This window comes from Siphateles boraxobius, unplaced genomic scaffold (assembly GCF_051911475.1).
Source record: "Siphateles boraxobius isolate OS27281-9 unplaced genomic scaffold, OSU_SipBor_1 156, whole genome shotgun sequence".
NCBI classification, from domain to species: Eukaryota; Metazoa; Chordata; class Actinopteri; order Cypriniformes; family Leuciscidae; genus Siphateles; species Siphateles boraxobius.
Window position 1 is genome coordinate 496,687 of NW_027508762.1, and position 18,314 is coordinate 515,000.

Sequence of the window (18,314 nt, forward strand, 5' to 3'; positions counted from 1 at the left end):
CTGAGAAACCCCTGAATTAGCCTCGGTAGGGATGTACTAATGAAGATGTTATCCAATACAAAACACTGCTGCTATTATTAATAAGTTGCTATTAAGTTGTGAATGTGATCTTTTAATTTTTTGGATGTCAGTTTGCTTTACATTCAGCGTAAATGCCACTTCCATGAAGAACTGATTTGTTTTCTTGTGTTATGAAAGCTGTTAACTTTCAGGCATGTCTTCAGAGACAGGTGTGTGACGGTCATCTACTGTGCGTTAGAAAGATGTGATCATATCAATGCAGCCAAACGCAGATATGAGTGTGAAATGCATAATTCTCACAAGAACAAAGATAAATCATTTTCAACCGGCCAACTTCATTGACAGAAGAACAGAAGATGTTCACAGTTCGCAGTGTTTCTTTTATTTGCAGGATTGCTTGAAAGGTTGGAAATGTGATTCAAAGTTTTACATTAAGAATATATGAACATGTTCAGTAAACAGACAATGATTACATGTTGGGAAAACAACATGGGATTGCATTGATAGCCTTAGATACTCATTCCTGAATTAGAACAGATTTATTCACTGACTTAATCAGTAATGTGTAAGTCATGACTAGTTCGCTTGGACTTGCTCAAAGTAACCACTAGGTGGCGCTGAAAGTAAGTGTGAACATAAAGAGATCTGACTTTTTAAAGTCTGCATTAAAAAAAAAGTCTGACAGTTTTTTTTTGTTATAGATTAAATTTTTTTTAAATAATGTAACAAAATGACCATAAATGACAGAAAAACAGCAGCCATATATCGAGTTGTCACATTTGAATACACTTTAAATGGATAATAAATATTAAAAAAAGAAATGCTGTATGCTGTTATTTTTCCCTGGAAGACAAAAGCAGAATTTCTGAGGAATCTTCACGGATGTCTCTCTTCTGTCAGTGCTCCAGTTCAACAGCGGAGAATCCAGAGCAGATTCAGGTTTAGTCTGTTCATCATGACAGTGTTTAATACAGCTCAAGCTGTACAGAATACCTTTTGCCTTTTTGGTATGGAAACCTATTACCACAATTATTTTATTTTTTTTTAAATACGACTTTTTATTTTTTATCTGGAAATTCTGACTAAAAAAAAAAATCTGAGAAAATAATCAGAGGAAAAAAAAAAGTCAGACAAAAAGTCGCAATTATTTTTATTTCGTGGAGGAAACAAGATTCCGTATTTTGGAGCGACTATGAACTATGGAAAATACCTGTGTGAGAATTTTTCATAATACTACATTTCTGGAACCATAAAAGAAAAAATGAAAACGTGTGTTATGAACAACTCAAGGGCAAATTAATGTCTATTTTTGGGGGAATTATTCTTTTAAGACACTGTTGTTAGCTTTGGTTAAGGTAACGGGTGCAGAGAAACATTCTTGATGTAGATCCATTTTAACCCTTAGAGGTCCAGCAAACTGTCTTTTTATTCAGATCTAAACGAAGCATGATATAAATATGTAAAAAATGCATTGTTAGGGTTGCTGAAATTAGATACCGAATGTTGAGATTTAAAGTCCGCGTCACATGTCCTCGACAAACAGGAGCGGCTGGAGAAAGAGTCCTGCTGTTCCCAGAATACACACCAGCACAAACACCCACAGGAAGATCCGGTCTATCACCATGGCAACATACTTCCAGTCATCCTGGACCTGCGCAGACAAGAGTCAGAAGAGCAAGACATTAAAGTCTACCGCGTCATATTTGATCATCAGAACTCGAAGGCCTCTGAAAAACCTGTCGCACCAAATCTCATACAGTCCTTCTGTCGTCTGATTGATTCTTTACACTTTATCAAGTTAAACTATTTTAGTATAATTGACGGATATGTAAATTTGTAGATTTGTTTTAAATATTGTCTAAAAGTTCAATAAACTGACTAATATTCCATTTCATATGTTCCTGTGGCTCAAACAGTAAAACAGGGTGTTAGAAGGCCTGGACAATTAATCAAATTTCTAATCGCGATTATGAGAACAGATGCCACAATAACGTGTTTAGAGCATGTGTGTGTTTAGAGCATGTGTGTGTGTTTAGAGCATGCGTGTGTGTTTAGAGCATGTGTGTTTTTAGAGCATGTGTGTGTGTTTAGAGCATGCGTGTGTGTTTAGAGCATGTGTGTGTGTTTAGAGCATGTGTGTGTGTTTAAAGCATACGTGTGTGTTTAGAGCATGTGTGTGTTTAGAGCATGTGTGTGTGTTTAGAGCATGCGTGTGTGTTTAGAGCATGCGTGTGTGTTTAGAGCATGTGTGTGTGTTTAAAGCATACGTGTGTGTTTAGAGCATGTGTGTGTGTTTAGAGCATGTGTGTGTGTTTAAAGCATACGTGTGTGTTTAGAGCATGCGTGTGTGTTTAGAGCATGTGTGTGTGTTTAGAGAATGTGTGTGTTTAGAGCATGCGTGTGTGTTTAGAGCATGCGTGTGTGTTTAGAGCATACGTGTGTGTTTAGAGCATGCGTGTGTGTTTAGAGCATGTGTGTGTGTTTAGAGCATGTGTGTGTGTTTAAAGCATACGTGTGTGTTTAGAGCATGCGTGTGTGTTTAGAGCATGCGTGTGTGTTTAGAGCATGCGTGTGTGTTTAGAGCATACGTGTGTGTTTAGAGCATGCGTGTGTGTTTAGAGCATGTGTGTGTGTTTAAAGCATACGTGTGTGTTTAGAGCATGTGTGTGTGTTTAGAGAATGTGTGTGTTTAGAGCATGCGTGTGTGTTTAGAGCATGCGTGTGTGTTTAGAGCATACGTGTGTGTTTAGAGCATGCGTGTGTGTTTAGAGCATGTGTGTGTGTTTAGAGCATGTGTGTGTTAAGAGCATATGTGTGTTTAGAGCATGCGTGTGTGTTTAGAGCATGCGTGTGTGTTTAAAGCATACGTGTGTGTTTAGAGCATGCGTGTGTGTTTAGAGCATGCGTGTGTGTTTGGAGCATGCGTGTGTTTAAAGCATGCGTGTGTGTTTAGAGCATGCGTGTGTGTTTAGAGCATGTGTGTGTGTTTAGAGAATGTGTGTGTTTAGAGCATGCGTGTGTGTTTAGAGCATGCGTGTGTGTTTAGAGCATACGTGTGTGTTTAGAGCATGCGTGTGTGTTTAGAGCATGCGTGTGTGTTTAGAGCATGTGTGTGTGTGTTTAGAGCATGTGTGTGTTTAGAGCATACGTGTGTGTTTAGAGCATGCGTGTGTGTTTAGAGCATGCGTGTGTGTTTAAAGCATACGTGTGTGTTTAGAGCATGCGTGTGTGTTTAGAGCATGCGTGTGTGTTTAGAGCATGCGTGTGTGTTTAGAGCATGCGTGTGTGTTTAGAGCATGCGTGTTTGTTTAAAGCATGCGTGTGTGTTTAAAGCATGCGTGTGTGTTTAGAGCATGCGTGTGTGTTTAGAGCATGTCTGTGTGTTTAGAGCATGCGTGTGTGTTTAGAGCATGTGTGTGTGTTTAAAGCATGCGTGTGTGTTTAGAGCATGCGTGTGTGTTTAAAGCATACGTGTGTGTTTAGAGCATGTGTGTTTAGAGCATGTGTGTGTGTTTAGAGCATGCGTGTGTGTTTAGAGCATGCGTGTGTGTTTAAAGCATGCGTGTGTGTTTAGAGCATACGTGTGTGTTTAGAGCATGCGTGTGTGTTTAGAGCATGCGTGTGTGTTTATAGCATGCGTATGTGTTTAAACCATGCGTGTGTGTTTAGAGCATGCGTGTGTGTTTAGAGCATGCGTGTGTGTTTAGAGCATGCGTGTGTGTTTAGAGCATGCGTGTGTGTTTAGAGCATGCGTGTGTGTTTAGAGCATGCGTGTGGGTTTAGAGCATGCGTGTGTGTTTAGAGCATGTGTGTGTGTTTAGAGCATGTGTGTGTTTAGAGCATGTGTTTGTGTTAGAGCATGCGTGTGTGTTTAGAGCATGCGTGTGTGTTTAGAGCATGTGTGTGTGTTTAGAGCATGTGTGTGTGTTTAGAGCATGTGTGTGTGTTTAGAGCATGCGTGTGTGTTTAGAGCATGCGTGTGTGTGTAGAGCATGCGTGTGTGTTTAGAGCATGCGTGTGTGTTTAGAGCATGCGTGTGTGTTTAGAGCATGCGTGTGTGTTTAGAGCATGCGTGTGTGTTTAGAGCATGCGTGTGTGTTTAGAGCATGCGTGTGTGTTTAGAGCATGCGTGTTTGTTTAAAGCATGCGTGTGTGTTTAAAGCATGCGTGTGTGTTTAGAGCATGCGTGTGTGTTTAGAGCATGTCTGTGTGTTTAGAGCATGTGTGTGTGTTTAGAGCATGTGTGTGTGTTTAGAGCATGCGTGTGTGTTTAGAGCATGCGTGTGTGTGTAGAGCATGCGTGTGTGTTTAGAGCATGCGTGTGTGTTTAGAGCATGCGTGTGTGTTTAGAGCATGCGTGTGTGTTTAGAGCATGCGTGTGTGTTTAGAGCATGCGTGTGTGTTTAGAGCATGCGTGTGTGTTTAGAGCATGCGTGTTTGTTTAAAGCATGCGTGTGTGTTTAAAGCATGCGTGTGTGTTTAGAGCATGCGTGTGTGTTTAGAGCATGTCTGTGTGTTTAGAGCATGCGTGTGTGTTTAGAGCATGTGTGTGTGTTTAAAGCATGCGTGTGTGTTTAGAGCATGCGTGTGTGTTTAAAGCATACGTGTGTGTTTAGAGCATGTGTGTTTAGAGCATGTGTGTGTGTTTAGAGCATGCGTGTGTGTTTAGAGCATGCGTGTGTGTTTAAAGCATGCGTGTGTGTTTAGAGCATACGTGTGTGTTTAGAGCATGCGTGTGTGTTTAGAGCATGCGTGTGTGTTTATAGCATGCGTGTGTGTTTAAACCATGCGTGTGTGTTTAGAGCATGCGTGTGTGTTTAGAGCATGCGTGTGTGTTTAGAGCATGCGTGTGTGTTTAGAGCATGCGTGTGTGTTTAGAGCATGCGTGTGTGTTTAGAGCATGCGTGTGGGTTTAGAGCATGCGTGTGTGTTTAGAGCATGTGTGTGTGTTTAGAGCATGTGTGTGTTTAGAGCATGTGTTTGTGTTAGAGCATGCGTGTGTGTTTAGAGCATGCGTGTGTGTTTAGAGCATGTGTGTGTGTTTAGAGCATGTGTGTGTGTTTAGAGCATGTGTGTGTGTTTAGAGCATGCGTGTGTGTTTAGAGCATGCGTGTGTGTGTAGAGCATGCGTGTGTGTTTAGAGCATGCGTGTGTGTTTAGAGCATGCGTGTGTGTTTAAAGCATGCGTGTGTGTTTAGAGCATGCGTGTGTGTTTAAAGCATACGTGTGTGTTTAGAGCATGTGTGTTTAGAGCATGTGTGTGTGTTTAGAGCATGCGTGTGTGTTTAGAGCATGCGTGTGTGTTTAAAGCATGCATGTGTGTTTAGAGCATACGTGTGTGTTTAGAGCATGCGTGTGTGTTTAGAGCATGCGTGTGTGTGTAGAGCATGCGTGTGTGTTTAGAGCATGCGTGTGTGTTTAGAGCATGCGTGTGTGTTTAAAGCATACGTGTGTGTTTAGAGCATGTGTGTTTAGAGCATGTGTGTGTGTTTAGAGCATGTGTGTGTGTTTAGAGCATGTGTGTTTAGAGCATGTGTGTGTGTTTATAGCATGTGTGTGTGTTTAGAGCATGTGTGTGTGTTTAGAGCATGCGTGTGTGTTTAGCGCATGCGTGTGTGTGTAGAGCATGCGTGTGTGTTTAGAGCATGCGTGTGTGTTTAGAGCATGCGTGTGTGTTTAAAGCATACGTGTGTGTTTAGAGCATGTGTGTTTAGAGCATGTGTGTGTGTTTAGAGCATGCGTGTGTGTTTAGAGCATGCGTGTGTGTTTAGAGCATGCGTGTGTGTTTAAAGCATGCGTGTGTGTTTAGAGCATACGTGTGTGTTTAGAGCATGCGTGTGTGTTTAGAGCATGCGTGTGTGTTTATAGCATGCGTGTGTGTTTAAACCATGCGTGTGTGTTTAGAGCATGCGTGTGTGTTTAGAACATGCGTGTGTGTTTAGAGCATGTGTGTGTGTTTAGAGCATGCGTGTGTGTTTAGAGCATGCGTGTGTGTTTAGAGCATGCGTGTGTGTGTAGAGCATGCGTGTGTGTTTAGAGCATGCGTGTGTGTTTAGAGCATGCGTGTGTGTTTAGAGCATGCGTGTGTGTGTAGAGCATGCGTGTGTGTTTAGAGCATGCGTGTGGGTTTAGAGCATGCGTGTGTGTTTAGAGCATGCGTGTGTGTTTAGAGCATGTGTGTGTGTTTAGAGCATGCGTGTGTGTTTAGAGCATGCGTGTGTGTGTTTAAAGCATGCGTGTGTGTTTAGAGCATGCGTGTGTTTAGAGCATGCGTGTGTGTTTAGAGCATGCGTGTGTGTTTATAGCATGTGTGTGTGTTTAGAGCATGCGTGTGTGTTTAGAGCATGCGTGTGTGTGTAGAGCATGCGTGTGTGTTTAGAGCATGCGTGTGTGTTTAGAGCATGCGTGTGTGTTTAGAGCATGCGTGTGTGTTTAGAGCATGTGTGTGTGTTTAGAGCAAGTGTGTGTGTTTAGAGCATGCGTGTGTGTTTAGAGCAGGCCTGTGTGTTCAGAGCATGCGTGTGTGTTTAGATTATGCGTGTGTGTTTAGAACATGCGTGTGTGTTTAGAGCATGTGTGTGTGTTTAGAGCATGTCTGTGTGTTTAGAGCATGCGTGTGTGTTTAGAGCATGCGTGTGTGTTTAGAGCATGCGTGTGTGTTTAGAGCATGCGTGTGTGTTTAGAGCAGGCGTGTGTGTTTAGAGCATGCGTGTGTGTTTAGAGCATGCGTGTGTGTGTAGAGCATGCGTGTGGGTTTAGAGCATGCGTGTGTGTTTAGAGCATGCGTGTGTGTTTAAAGCATGTGTGTGTGTTTAGAGCATGCGTGTGTGTTTAAAGCATATGTGTGTGTTTAGAGCATGTGTGTTTAGAGCATGCGTGTGTGTTTAGAGTATGCGTGTGTGTTTAGAGCATGCGTGTGTGTTTAAAGCATGCGTGTGTGTTTAGAGCATACGTGTGTGTTTAGAGCATGCGTGTGTGTTTAGAGTATGCGTGTGTGTTTATAGCATGCGTGTGTGTTTAAAGCATGCGTGTGTGTTTAGAGCATGCGTGTGTGTTTAGAACATGCGTGTGTGTTTAGAGCATGCGTGTGTGTTTAGAGCATGCGTGTGTGTTTAGAGCATGCGTGTGTGTTTAGAGCATGCGTGTGTGTTTAGAGCATGCGTGTGTGTTTAGAGCATGCGTGTGTGTGTAGAGCATGCGTGTGTGTTTAGAGCATGCGTGTGGGTTTAGAGCATGCGTGTGTGTTTAGAGCATGTGTGTGTTTAGAGCATGCGTGTGTTTAGAGCATGTGTTTGTGTTAGAGCATGCGTGTGTGTTTAGAGCATGCGTGTGTGTTTAGAGCATGTGTGTGTGTTTAGAGCATGCGTGTGTGTTTAGAGCATGCGTGTGTGTTTAGAGCATGCGTGTGTGTTTAGAGCATGCGTGTGTGTGTAGAGCATGCGTGTGTGTTTAAAGCATGCGTGTGTGTTTAAAGCATGCGTGTGTGTTTAGAGCATGCGTGTGTGTTTAGAGCATGCGTGTGTGTTTAGAGCATGCGTGTGTGTTTAGAGCATGCGTGTGTGTTTAGAGCATGCGTGTGTGTGTAGAGCATGCGTGTGTGTTTAGAGCATGCGTGTGTGTTTAGAGCATGCGTGTGTGTTTAGAGCATGCGTGTGTGTTTAGAGCATGTGTGTGTTTAGAGCATGCCTGTGTGTTCAGAGCATGCGTGTGTGTTTAGAGCATGCGTGTGTGTTTAGAGCATGTGTGTGTGTTTAGAGCATGTGTGTGTGTTTAGAGCATGCGTGTGTGTTTAGAGCATGCGTGTGTGTTTAGAGCATGCGTGTGTGTTTAGAGCAGGCGTGTGTGTTTAGAGCATGCGTGTGTGTTTAGAGCATGCGTGTGTGTGTAGAGCATGCGTGTGGGTTTAGAGCATGCGTGTGTGTGTAGAGCATGCGTGTGGGTTTAGAGCATGCGTGTGGGTTTAGAGCATGCGTGTGTGTTTAGAGCATGCGTGTGTGTTTAGGGGCATGTGTGTGTGTTTAGAGCATGCGTGTGTGTTTAGAGCATGCGTGTGTGTTTAGAGCATGCGTGTGTGTTTAGGGGCATGTGTGTGTGTTTAGAGCATGCGTGTGTGTTTAGAGCATGCGTGTGTGTTTAGAGCATGTGTGTGTGTTTAGGGGCATGTGTGTGTGTTTAGAGCATGCGTGTGTGTTTAGAGCATGCGTGTGTGTTTAGAGCATGTGTGTGTGTTTAGAGCATGCGTGTGGGTTTAGAGCATGCGTGTGTGTTTAGGGGCATGTGTGTGTGTTTAGAGCATGCGTGTGTGTTTAGAGCATGCGTGTGTGTTTAGAGCATGTGTGTGTGTTTAGAGCATCAGTGTGTGTTTAGGGGCATGTGTGTGTGTTTAGAGCATGCGTGTGGGTTTAGAGCATGCGTGTGGGTTTAGAGCATGCGTGTGTGTTTAGGGGCATGTGTGTGTGTTTAGAGCATGCGTGTGTGTTTAGAGCATGCGTGTGTGTTTAGAGCATGTGTGTGTGTTTAGAGCATCAGTGTGTGTTTAGAGCATGCGTGTGTGTTTAAAGCATGCGTGTGTGTTTAGAGCATGTGTGTGTGTTTAGATTATTTGTGTGTGTTTAGAGCATGTGTGTGTGTTTAGAGCATGTGTGTGTGTTTAGAGCATGCATGTGTGTTTAGAGCATGCGTGTGTGTTTAGAGCATGTGTGTGTGTGTGTAGAGCATGCGTGTGTGTTTAGAGCATGCGTGTGTGTTTAGAGCATGTGTGTGTGTTTAGAGCATGCGTGTGTTTAGAGCATGTGTGGTGTTTAGAGCATGTGTGTGTTTAGAGTATGTGTGTGTGTTTAGAGCATGCGTGTGTGTTTAGAGCATGTGTGTGTTTAGAGCATGTGTGTGTGTTTAGAGCATGTGTGTGTTTAGAGCATGTGTGTGTGTTTAGAGCATGTGTGTGTGTTTAGAGCATGTGTGTGTGTTTAGAGCATGTGTGTGTGTTTAGAGCATGCGTGTGTGTTTAGAGCATGTGTGTGTGTTTAGAGCATGCGTGTGTGTTTAGAGCATGTGTGTGTGTTTAGAGCATGTGTGTGTGTTTAGAGCATGTGTGTGTGCTTAGAGCATGCGTGTGTGTTTAGAGCATGTGTGTGTTTAGAGCATGTGTGTGTGTTTAGAGCATGTGTGTGTTTAGAGCATGCGTGTGTGTTTAGAGCATGTGTGTGTGTTTAGAGCATGTGTGTGTGTTTAGAGCATGTGTGTGTGTTTAGAGCATGTGTGTGTGTTTAGAGCATGTGTGTGTGTTTAGAGCATGCGTGTGTGTTTAGAGCATGTGTGTGTGTTTAGAGCATGCGTGTGTGTTTAGAGCATGTGTGTGTGTTTAGAGCATGTGTGTGTGTTTAGAGCATGTGTGTGTGTTTAGAGCATGCGTGTGTGTTTAGAGCATGTGTGTGTGTTTAGAGCATGCGTGTGTGTTTAGAGCATGTGTGTGTTTAGAGCATGTGTGTGTGTTTAGAGCATGTGTGTGTGTTTAGAGCATGTGTGTGTGTTTAGAGCATGTGTGTGTGCTTAGAGCATGCGTGTGTGTTTAGAGCATGTGTGTGTTTAGAGCATGTGTGTGTGTTTAGAGCATGTGTGTGTTTAGAGCATGCGTGTGTGTTTAGAGCATGTGTGTGTGTTTAGAGCATGTGTGTGTTTAGAGCATGTGTGTGTTTAGAGCATGTGTGTGTTTAGAGCATGCGTGTGTGTTTAGAGCATGCGTGTGTGTTTAGAGCATGCGTGCGTGTTTAGCGCACGTGTGTGTGTTTAGAGCATGTGTGTGTGTTTAGAGAATGCGTGTGTGTTTAGAGCATGTGTGTGTGTTTAGAGCATGCGTGTGTGTTTAGAGCATGCGTGTGTTTAGAGCATGTGTGTGTGTTTAGAGCATGTGTGTTTAGAGCATGTGTGTGTGTTTAGAGCATACGTGTGTGTTTAGAGAATGCGTGTGTGTTTAGAGCATGTGTGTGTGTTTAGAGCATGCGTGTGTGTTTAGAGCATGCGTGTTATTAATAATCGCTATTACAATTTCAAAGGAATAATCAACAATTATGGTTTTTAATATAATCGTGCATCCCTAGGTGTTAGTGACGGCAAGTTTGTTTAAGTTCCGTGGAATGCATTCAAATGATTCCTTTAATGAAATATAATGTCAAATGCACAAATGCAAATGTTTTACAGGGTTAAGAAAAGTCAAGATCCCTGGCTTGTCTACATATACGTAGTTCAGCAGCAGTTCTCTCACCTCCTTGGCCTCGTTCTGAAGCCTCATGTTTTCTGCGATATACTTGACGCTCTCGATGGCCTCTCGGACCTGCGGCGAGAGAGTCGACACACACAGAAACCCATCCGAGGACTGGGAGCTGGAACTGGGACTCGCTCCTGCGTCTTCTCCCGCTTCGCTGGTGCCGTGAGGATTCCAGCAACACGTACATCTGCATTCTCCATGCAGAACCCCAGACGCCGTGGTCAGGTTGTGGAGCTCAGTCGAGCACAGGAGATGAGGACGGGGAGCTCTGCTGGACCCTACTGACAAAAAAGTATACTTTACTTTATTGCAGTGGTCTTCACTATTCTTCAGCTACTGTCAGTAGGAGAGCCACTTGCATCGCAAAGTATCGAAAGTTACATCCAGACATATATACCATGTATGCTTATCAATCTGTCATCCCTGAACATAGAATATGCAATGCAATAAATACAAGAGGACAGAAACTTCAGTGTTGTACGAAGAAGCTTACGCTGTTACACTAGTGAACTCACTCGAGGCCCACAGAGAAGGAAATGAATAGTCGAAATAAAGTCGTTATTTATGTTTTTTTGCACACAAAAAGTATTCTCGTCGCTTGATAAACTTAAGATTGAGTCACTGTAGTCACTTGGACTATTTTAACGATGTCTTTAATAACTTTTTGTGGCAAGCAAGTGTCAATCCCTTAGAGGCCTATGGAGGAGTGATCCAGCTCTCAGATTTAATCAGAAATATCTTAATTCGTGTGCGAAGATGAACGAAGGTATTACGGGGTTGAACATCATGAGGGAGAGTAAATACTGACAGAATTTACATTTTTGGGTGAACTAACCCTTTAAAGTATACGTGAAGTTGTTCCAATTTTTATCACACTAAATACAGTTATGCTTTACTACAATTTAATTACAACTAAAATATACTTAGTACAAATGAGTTGTTTCAAAATAGCACACTTCAAGTCAACTAATCATTAACACATTTGAAGTGTACGAAATGAGTCTGGCTGCAAGTATACTTAGCATATATTTTGTTCACCAGGGGAAGCTGGAGCGTGAAGAGCGCAGGGTCTCCCGGGTCTCTCCGGGTCTTTCCCAGGCCTCGTCATGAACATGACCCGCGGGAGCAAACCCAGGAAGACCCGCCTCACCCAACCCGGCATGGTGTGTGTCTTCGGCGTGCGGTAGTGCACGTTTAGCACGAACACCGTGATCACGATGGAGAGCGTGACGAAGATCATGGTGAACAGAAGGTACTCTCCGATCAGAGGGATGACGAGAGACGTGGACGGGATGGTTTCGGTGATAACCAGCAGGAACACCGTGAGCGAGAGCAGAACGGAAATACACAGCGTGATCTTCTCGCCGCAGTCCGAGGGCAGGTAGAACACCAGGACCGTGAGGAAGGAGATGAGCAGGCAGGGAATGATCATGTTGATGGTGTAGAACAGAGGCAGACGGCGGATGTACAGCGAGTACGTGATGTCCGTGTAAATCTCCTCGCAGCAGTTATACTTGATGTCGTGTTTGTATCCGGGCGCGTCGATGATCGTCCACTCTCCGCTTTCCCAGAAATCGTTCAGGTTGATGGTGGAGCCGATGAGCACCAGGTCGATCTTGGCCTTGTCGTAGGTCCACGAGCCGAACTTCATGGTGCAGTTCTGGTAGTCGAACGGGAAGTATGTGACGTCGATCTTGCAGGAGCTTTTAAAGATGGCCGGCGGGATCCAGGTCACGTCTCCGTTGTAGCGCAGAAGAGCTTTCGTTTTATCGTCCACCTGGAAATCTCCCACTGCACTGCGGTTTCGGAAACAGAGACGGATCGTGAAGGACGAGGGGTGTCACAATACATCGCAATACAAAAATGCAACAATATGGTAAATGGACTACATTTCATTTAGCGCTTTCACAGACCGAATGGCCACCAAAGCGCTTTACATATTTGCCTCACATTCACTCATTCATACACACATTCATACACCAACGGCGGTGTCAGCCATGCAAGGCGCCACCCAGTCACCCAATATGTGTACATAGCGTGTATCGTTCACCCAAAATGAAAAGTTCTGTGTGAGACGAAATTCAAGTTTTCAGAGTTTTAGTGTCAGTACAAAAAACTACTATATAATGTTGAATATAATGTATAATAATGCAGTGGGGGAATCTCTGTGGGTCCTGATAATGCCAAATATCTGATGTTACCAGTAAAAAGTCCCACATTATTTAAAATATATCTAGTCAGTGAAAGAGTGCAAGCATATTCATCTAAAATAATTCTGTTTTCAGCTTCAGAATCATGAATATTGTTATTCTGGTGTCTCTATCGTCCTGCACACACAATGTAGCATTTTAATCAACAGTACATTTTTTGTAAACCTTTCACCATATGTCTTGAGTATTGCAATAATATGGTATCGTGAGTTCAATATCGTGATATGTATTGAATCGTGACATGAGGGAATCGCTACACCGCTATGAAGGACTGAAATCCGCAATAATGAAACGAGGAGCAGAACGGATCCGACACACTCACTTGTTGTACAACACAATGTCCGGCTTCCAAATCTTCTTGGAGGGAACACGGATAAACTCGACCCCTCCGAAATCCGTGGGATTCCACCTCAGCTTATAATCGTTCCAAATCTATGGAGATTAGAAAGAGTTCAGAGGGTTTTTTATGCACACGATATCAGGAAATGTTCTCTCAAAGTTATGATCAAACGTTCTTCCAGTAACGTTAACACAACAGTTATCTGGTCTTTAATAACGTTTTCAAAACGCTAGAACAAAAACATTATTTATACATCGTTCATGGAAGCTTTTTTCCTGAAACATTTTAGTTGGATCTTCATCTAACTTTTTTTTTCTTTCAAATGTTACTTGTTTCAGAAGGTTCAGAGAACATTCAAAAGTAACGTTCCATAATGATTGAAGAATGATACTGAAGGAATACAACTTTGACAAATGTTTAATTTAGTTTCATATATAAACTGAGAAAGTTCTGTAAATTGAATTTAGCATTCAGCTGTGGAGCACGAAACTCCTGTCTTATTCTGTGTCTCTATATACTGTCAGACGGGTTTTCTTTCTATTGTAAGTTAAATGAAACATGTTAGTGAAACTCTTGGAGACTCTCGCGAGCTTTTGTCTTAGCAAGAGAGAGTCCTGTCACTCCTGTTCTGGAGTCTCAGGGTTAGAATGAGTTTTTTCCCTTTCTCTTTTAATACAAGTTCCTAAACCTGTATACGAGTTTCCACCATCACAATGTAATCCCTCCCTCTTATAATGTATATATATTACAATGTTTGACTCAAGAAGTCAGACGATGTTGGAATGACTGCAGCAACGACAAGCAATAAAGAACTTCCACCGTCTCCCGGTCTGAGCTTCTAACTTTTCTACAAAGAAAAAGTTCACAACAATACAATTGAATGTTTCATATAACCAAGAAAAAGCATGTTTAAAACTGGACGTTTTGAACATTTGGCAACATTAGAGGAGCATTATATTTGCATCAGGCTAGTGTATAATGCTGATTTACATTTAGTGTTCCAAGGTAACAGCAAACTCACACACTAAATAAATCACTATAGATGGTTCCTTGGCTATTTTCATGGCAAGTAACAAGTTGAAATAGTGTAAAATAGCAGTTTAAAAACCTATATACACGTTTTTTTTCTAATGTTTTATATTTTAAAGCATGCATTTTAAATTCCTTCCAGAGTACTTGCTGAGTAATATAGTTTCTCAGAGAACTTAAACCAGCAGTTTGTTGAAGGACTGGATTCTGGCATGAGGAACAGCTGTGGATCGTTTGACATTAAGATATTAAGTGTGTCTCAAAGACATGGCTATAAGCCATCCTCATTTATTATTCGTCTCAGAGACACAGCAAAACCCTGTCTTTGCAGAAAGGACATACAGTAATAAAAGACAAAGAAAAGGATAGACTGATCCCATTTGCCATTTTTAATATATCGGTTATTGATATTGTCTAGGTCAGTTGCTAAAATATTTTGTAAGACTTGCCACCCAGGAGAATGAATTATGTATTAAATTAGATTATCTTGACCATTTAAACGTTAATGACCTGCACAATTACCTCCAGAAGATCTCAAGGCTTCATTAGAGTAGGACATCTTTGTTGGAGTAGACTTTTCTTGGACAGATTTAAACAAAATCCTTGATACATAATCCCTCTATAAACAAATTATGAGACGCACTTCCTTTATTTTTGGCAATCTTAAGATGCCTTGTTTAAGTGGAGCATTTCCAGTCGTCTTTTAATTAAAACTATTAGACAATTAGACATCTGGTCATAAACACATTACTGAGATCACGATCCTCATCGTGTCCTGGAGAACGTTTACTTCTTCATCTGGTGCGCTGTCAATGTTAACACTTATTAATCTTCTGACAGAAGGATCAATTCTTATAAAGAAACTGATATAATGAGTTTGGACTAATATATTTGCATATTTAAAAATGAATAGTGGTTGGAATCATAATATAATTGAAAAATGTATTGATGACATTCATTGCAACAATTTTTTGATATCTCAACATCATACTAAAATAAAAAAAATATTTTCTTTAAACATTCAGTGTAAATGTAATCAATTTAAGTTCTGATTTTCTACAATCACCAAATGAGCTAAGATGCAAAAATGATTACATCATCATCATCATCATCATCATCATCATCATCATCATCATCATCATCATCATCAGCCTGTTTTATGCCAATCTTCAAACTGAAGCACTCTATATAATATGCACATTTCCAAAGCTTTCAGAGATCAAGCTCAACACTTTATACAATCCCAATCAAATGGTTTCATTATACACAATCTTCAATGTTTTAAAGCAAGCCAAAAAACAAATGTTTTGTCAGGAACTATGCTAGAATATTAGGTTAATCATCATTAGGTAATCATAATCATAGTTTTCGTCCAGCTTTTGACATCACTGCTCACTTCTTAAAGTGACTGCAGCCTCTTCTTCCTATTTATTCAAAAAACATCATTTGGACTTTTAAAAACCGGTTTTCAGTTTTTACTATTATTTCATGGTTTGTAAATCTAACACACTGTATTGCTGATCCGAAACGCATTATCAATCTGAATCTGAATTATCAATAAAGTGGACAGACTTGCCTTAATGGAACTTTTGAGCACCATTAACAGGTTTTAAATAATATTATCTATTAAAAGGTCTGTTCATGATTCATATTTGAAGAGGTAAAACATTCCCAGCTCAGCACCAGTCAGTTTTACAGGAGAAGCTCACATCTTTACTCCTGTTCCAATCATTTTAAACAGTGACCGCAAAGATAGCAAATACAGCTGTGTTGAGGTATCTAAATGAACAAACGACGTGCATGAATAATGCATGAGCTTACATGTCGCAGCCAAAGATTGGTCTCCATAATCTGGTTCACCTCATCCTGTGGAAAGAGGAACAGAGTCTCAGAGAAACCATGCGGGGACACAAGACGGCTCTAGATTAATATTTCAGAGCTTAAAGAAGAAACATGCTGTCATAAGCAATCATTCTCCAGGCGTTTCTCCCAGATGGGCTGTTCCTGGAGGAACACCTGAGTCCCTGCGCCGCGAGCGCTTCATGATCCACACGAGACGAGCGGGATGTGCAGACTTATTTATACAGGATTGTTTTTCATGCTCAAATAAGCTGGACACTCACAATCAAAAGCTATGTTTCCGTCCCTCTATTTTAATGCACATTTTGGGATATTGCCTAAAAAAAAACACTGGATGGAAATGCCAAGATGTGCATAAATTCTAGAAATGCCCACACACGCTCAATTGAGGCAGAACATTGTTTTCCCGATAAGACATGCATAAACTGCAATGCAAATACATTTACTGAATAAATCCCTCGATAGACCAACGCTACTTTTGCGTCATCGAAGGGTAACGCCCCTTTTTGGGGGAAAACAAACGGATTCCTCTGAGAACAGAACTCGCTCTAGATCTGCAAAGTTTCTTGATAGCAACAATGGCACAAACATACACACTCTCTTTGCCGGACCATTCATACATCTACCACTATCTCGTGGAATCACCAAGTAAGTAGCTTATTATTTTGTCATTAACACACTCACAGTATGACAAACTAGACGATGAGGCCATGAGGGATGTTCCATTGTGGCGGTTTGTATTTTGGTGAAGAAATGACTTTTTTTTTTATCTGACGGATATTTTCTTCATCTTCCGAGAATTCAACACCGGTAAATACACTATTATCTCAGACCATGCCTCTGTTTGTTCAAGATAGCTTGTGAAATGATATATTAAAGATGTTAACCAAACCTAAAGTGATGGGAAAAGATGAGATGCCAGGAAAGATTGGGCTATAATAGTTTTTGCGTTTACTTGCATAACTTCTGTGTTGATATAGGCTATATATTTCCTCCCAGCTCTTTATTTCACTCTCCAAAGTTTCTCTCGGGAAATTTTTCGTATAAATTTTATGACCGAATAAAACTTTCTCGGGCAATTCAAAAGTTTTGCAAGTGAACGCAGAATAGAGATCTAATTTGTTAGGATCATATAATCCAACGCTACATATTTTGCCGTACACTGTAAACCTCTTTACATCTTTCAAAGTCCTAGCACTTTCTAGACACAAGCAGAAACCAGCAAAGTCCACTTTAGTCCTAGCCTGCCACTATTTCAACAGTAAAATCAGTTAACAGCCAAGGATTTCAACAGTAAAATCAGTTAACAGCCAAGGTAACGTTAGCGTGCCTAGTGAGAGCTAAATAGTATAGCTAGTCGACAACAAAACTATGTCAATAGTATAAATCAAGTTAAATATGATCCGAGTGACATGGCCTCATCGTCTACTTTGTCATACTGTGAGTGTGTTAATGACAAAAATAGGCTACTTGGTGATTCCACGAGATAGTGGTAGATGTCTGAATAGTCCATATTTGGCCACTGCGTGGGGTCATTAATCCAGTTTTCGACCATTTCAAAGAGACACATCTGTAACCCCGTATCCAGTAGCTTCTTTTTCGACCGGCAAAGAGAGTGTGTATGTTTGTGCCATTTTTGCTATCAAGAAACTTTGGAGATCTAGAGCGAGTTCTGTTCTCAGAGGAATCTGTTTGTTTTCCCCCAAAAAGGGGCGTTACCCTTCGATGACGCAAAGGTAGCGTTGGTCTATGTGCAATAAGTAACTCAGTAGAGGCTGTCATTGGATAACTGGACTAACCAGCGGACCAATCGCATCGCAGCATCTCAAACGTTGGTTTGGTGGTTATGCGATATTCCGAAATTATGCATAAGTTAAATTCGCAACTTTGGATGGAAACACAGCTAATGAAACCATTTTATTTGTTGAAACTTAACTTATGACTAATAAAACTGACAACTTGTGCGTTACATAATTACATAATACATTTCGTTTTAGTGCCATCTATTACAATAGGAGCCAAAATGTTTCATCCAATCGAATGTCAAAATATAAAATCAGTCCACTAATGTTGCAGACTTCCTCTGCGATTTAACACTTAACACATTCTTTGTTATTTTTGTTGTTGTTTATGCTTCAATCCCAAAATAAATGAAATTACCTCCCTAAAAACTTTAAAGCATAACAAACAGACATGATTGGATTCACAGAAATTGTGAAAATGCCTCTTTTTTTGGCTAGCTCACTCCATTCTACATTACAGAAACCTGCATCACGTTGAATTAAACCATCTAGAGAAAAGAAAGGCTTGATATAGACTGTATTGAAAGAAGTGAGATGTGGGGTCACACTACAGGTTAGATGAGGAGACTCACACTGGCAGATTCATGCATGCCAGAGGTCAGAGGTCAGAGGTCAAGCCTTCTGGGGTGAAAAGCACTTGCTCTGAATTATACGCAGCACTCATCATGACGGATGGAAAACTCTTCACAGAAATCCCTCAGAGACGATCTGAAGGACACACACTCACCACTTTGACTAGTTGTGACATGGACACCTCGAACTGAACCACGACCGGGTCGGACACGTTC

The 18,314-nt window shown here is 41.4% G+C and overlaps 1 protein-coding gene across 2 annotated transcripts in view; it reads right to left on the reverse strand.

The window, feature by feature from the left end:
• Positions 1-1,165: 1,165 nt before the first annotated feature.
• The window catches only part of chrna3 (cholinergic receptor, nicotinic, alpha 3), an 18,048-nt gene continuing 899 nt past the window's right edge, over positions 1,166-18,314 (reverse strand). Inside the window, exons 2-7 of one of the 2 annotated variants that reach the window (XM_077230922.1) lie at positions 18,254-18,314; positions 15,686-15,730; positions 12,818-12,927; positions 11,324-12,081; positions 10,283-10,563; positions 1,166-1,672 (exon numbers count right to left, since the gene is read on the reverse strand). The exon at positions 18,254-18,314 is cut by the window's right edge and continues 85 nt beyond it. In XM_077230922.1, coding sequence (XP_077087037.1) covers positions 1,544-1,672; positions 10,283-10,563; positions 11,324-12,081; positions 12,818-12,927; positions 15,686-15,730; positions 18,254-18,314 — 1,384 coding nt within the window. In that variant the 3' untranslated portion in view covers positions 1,166-1,543. Of the gene's footprint in view, positions 1,673-10,282; positions 10,567-11,323; positions 12,082-12,817; positions 12,928-15,685; positions 15,731-18,253 lie in introns of both variants that reach the window. The other variant, XM_077230921.1, reaches the window with a different exon arrangement.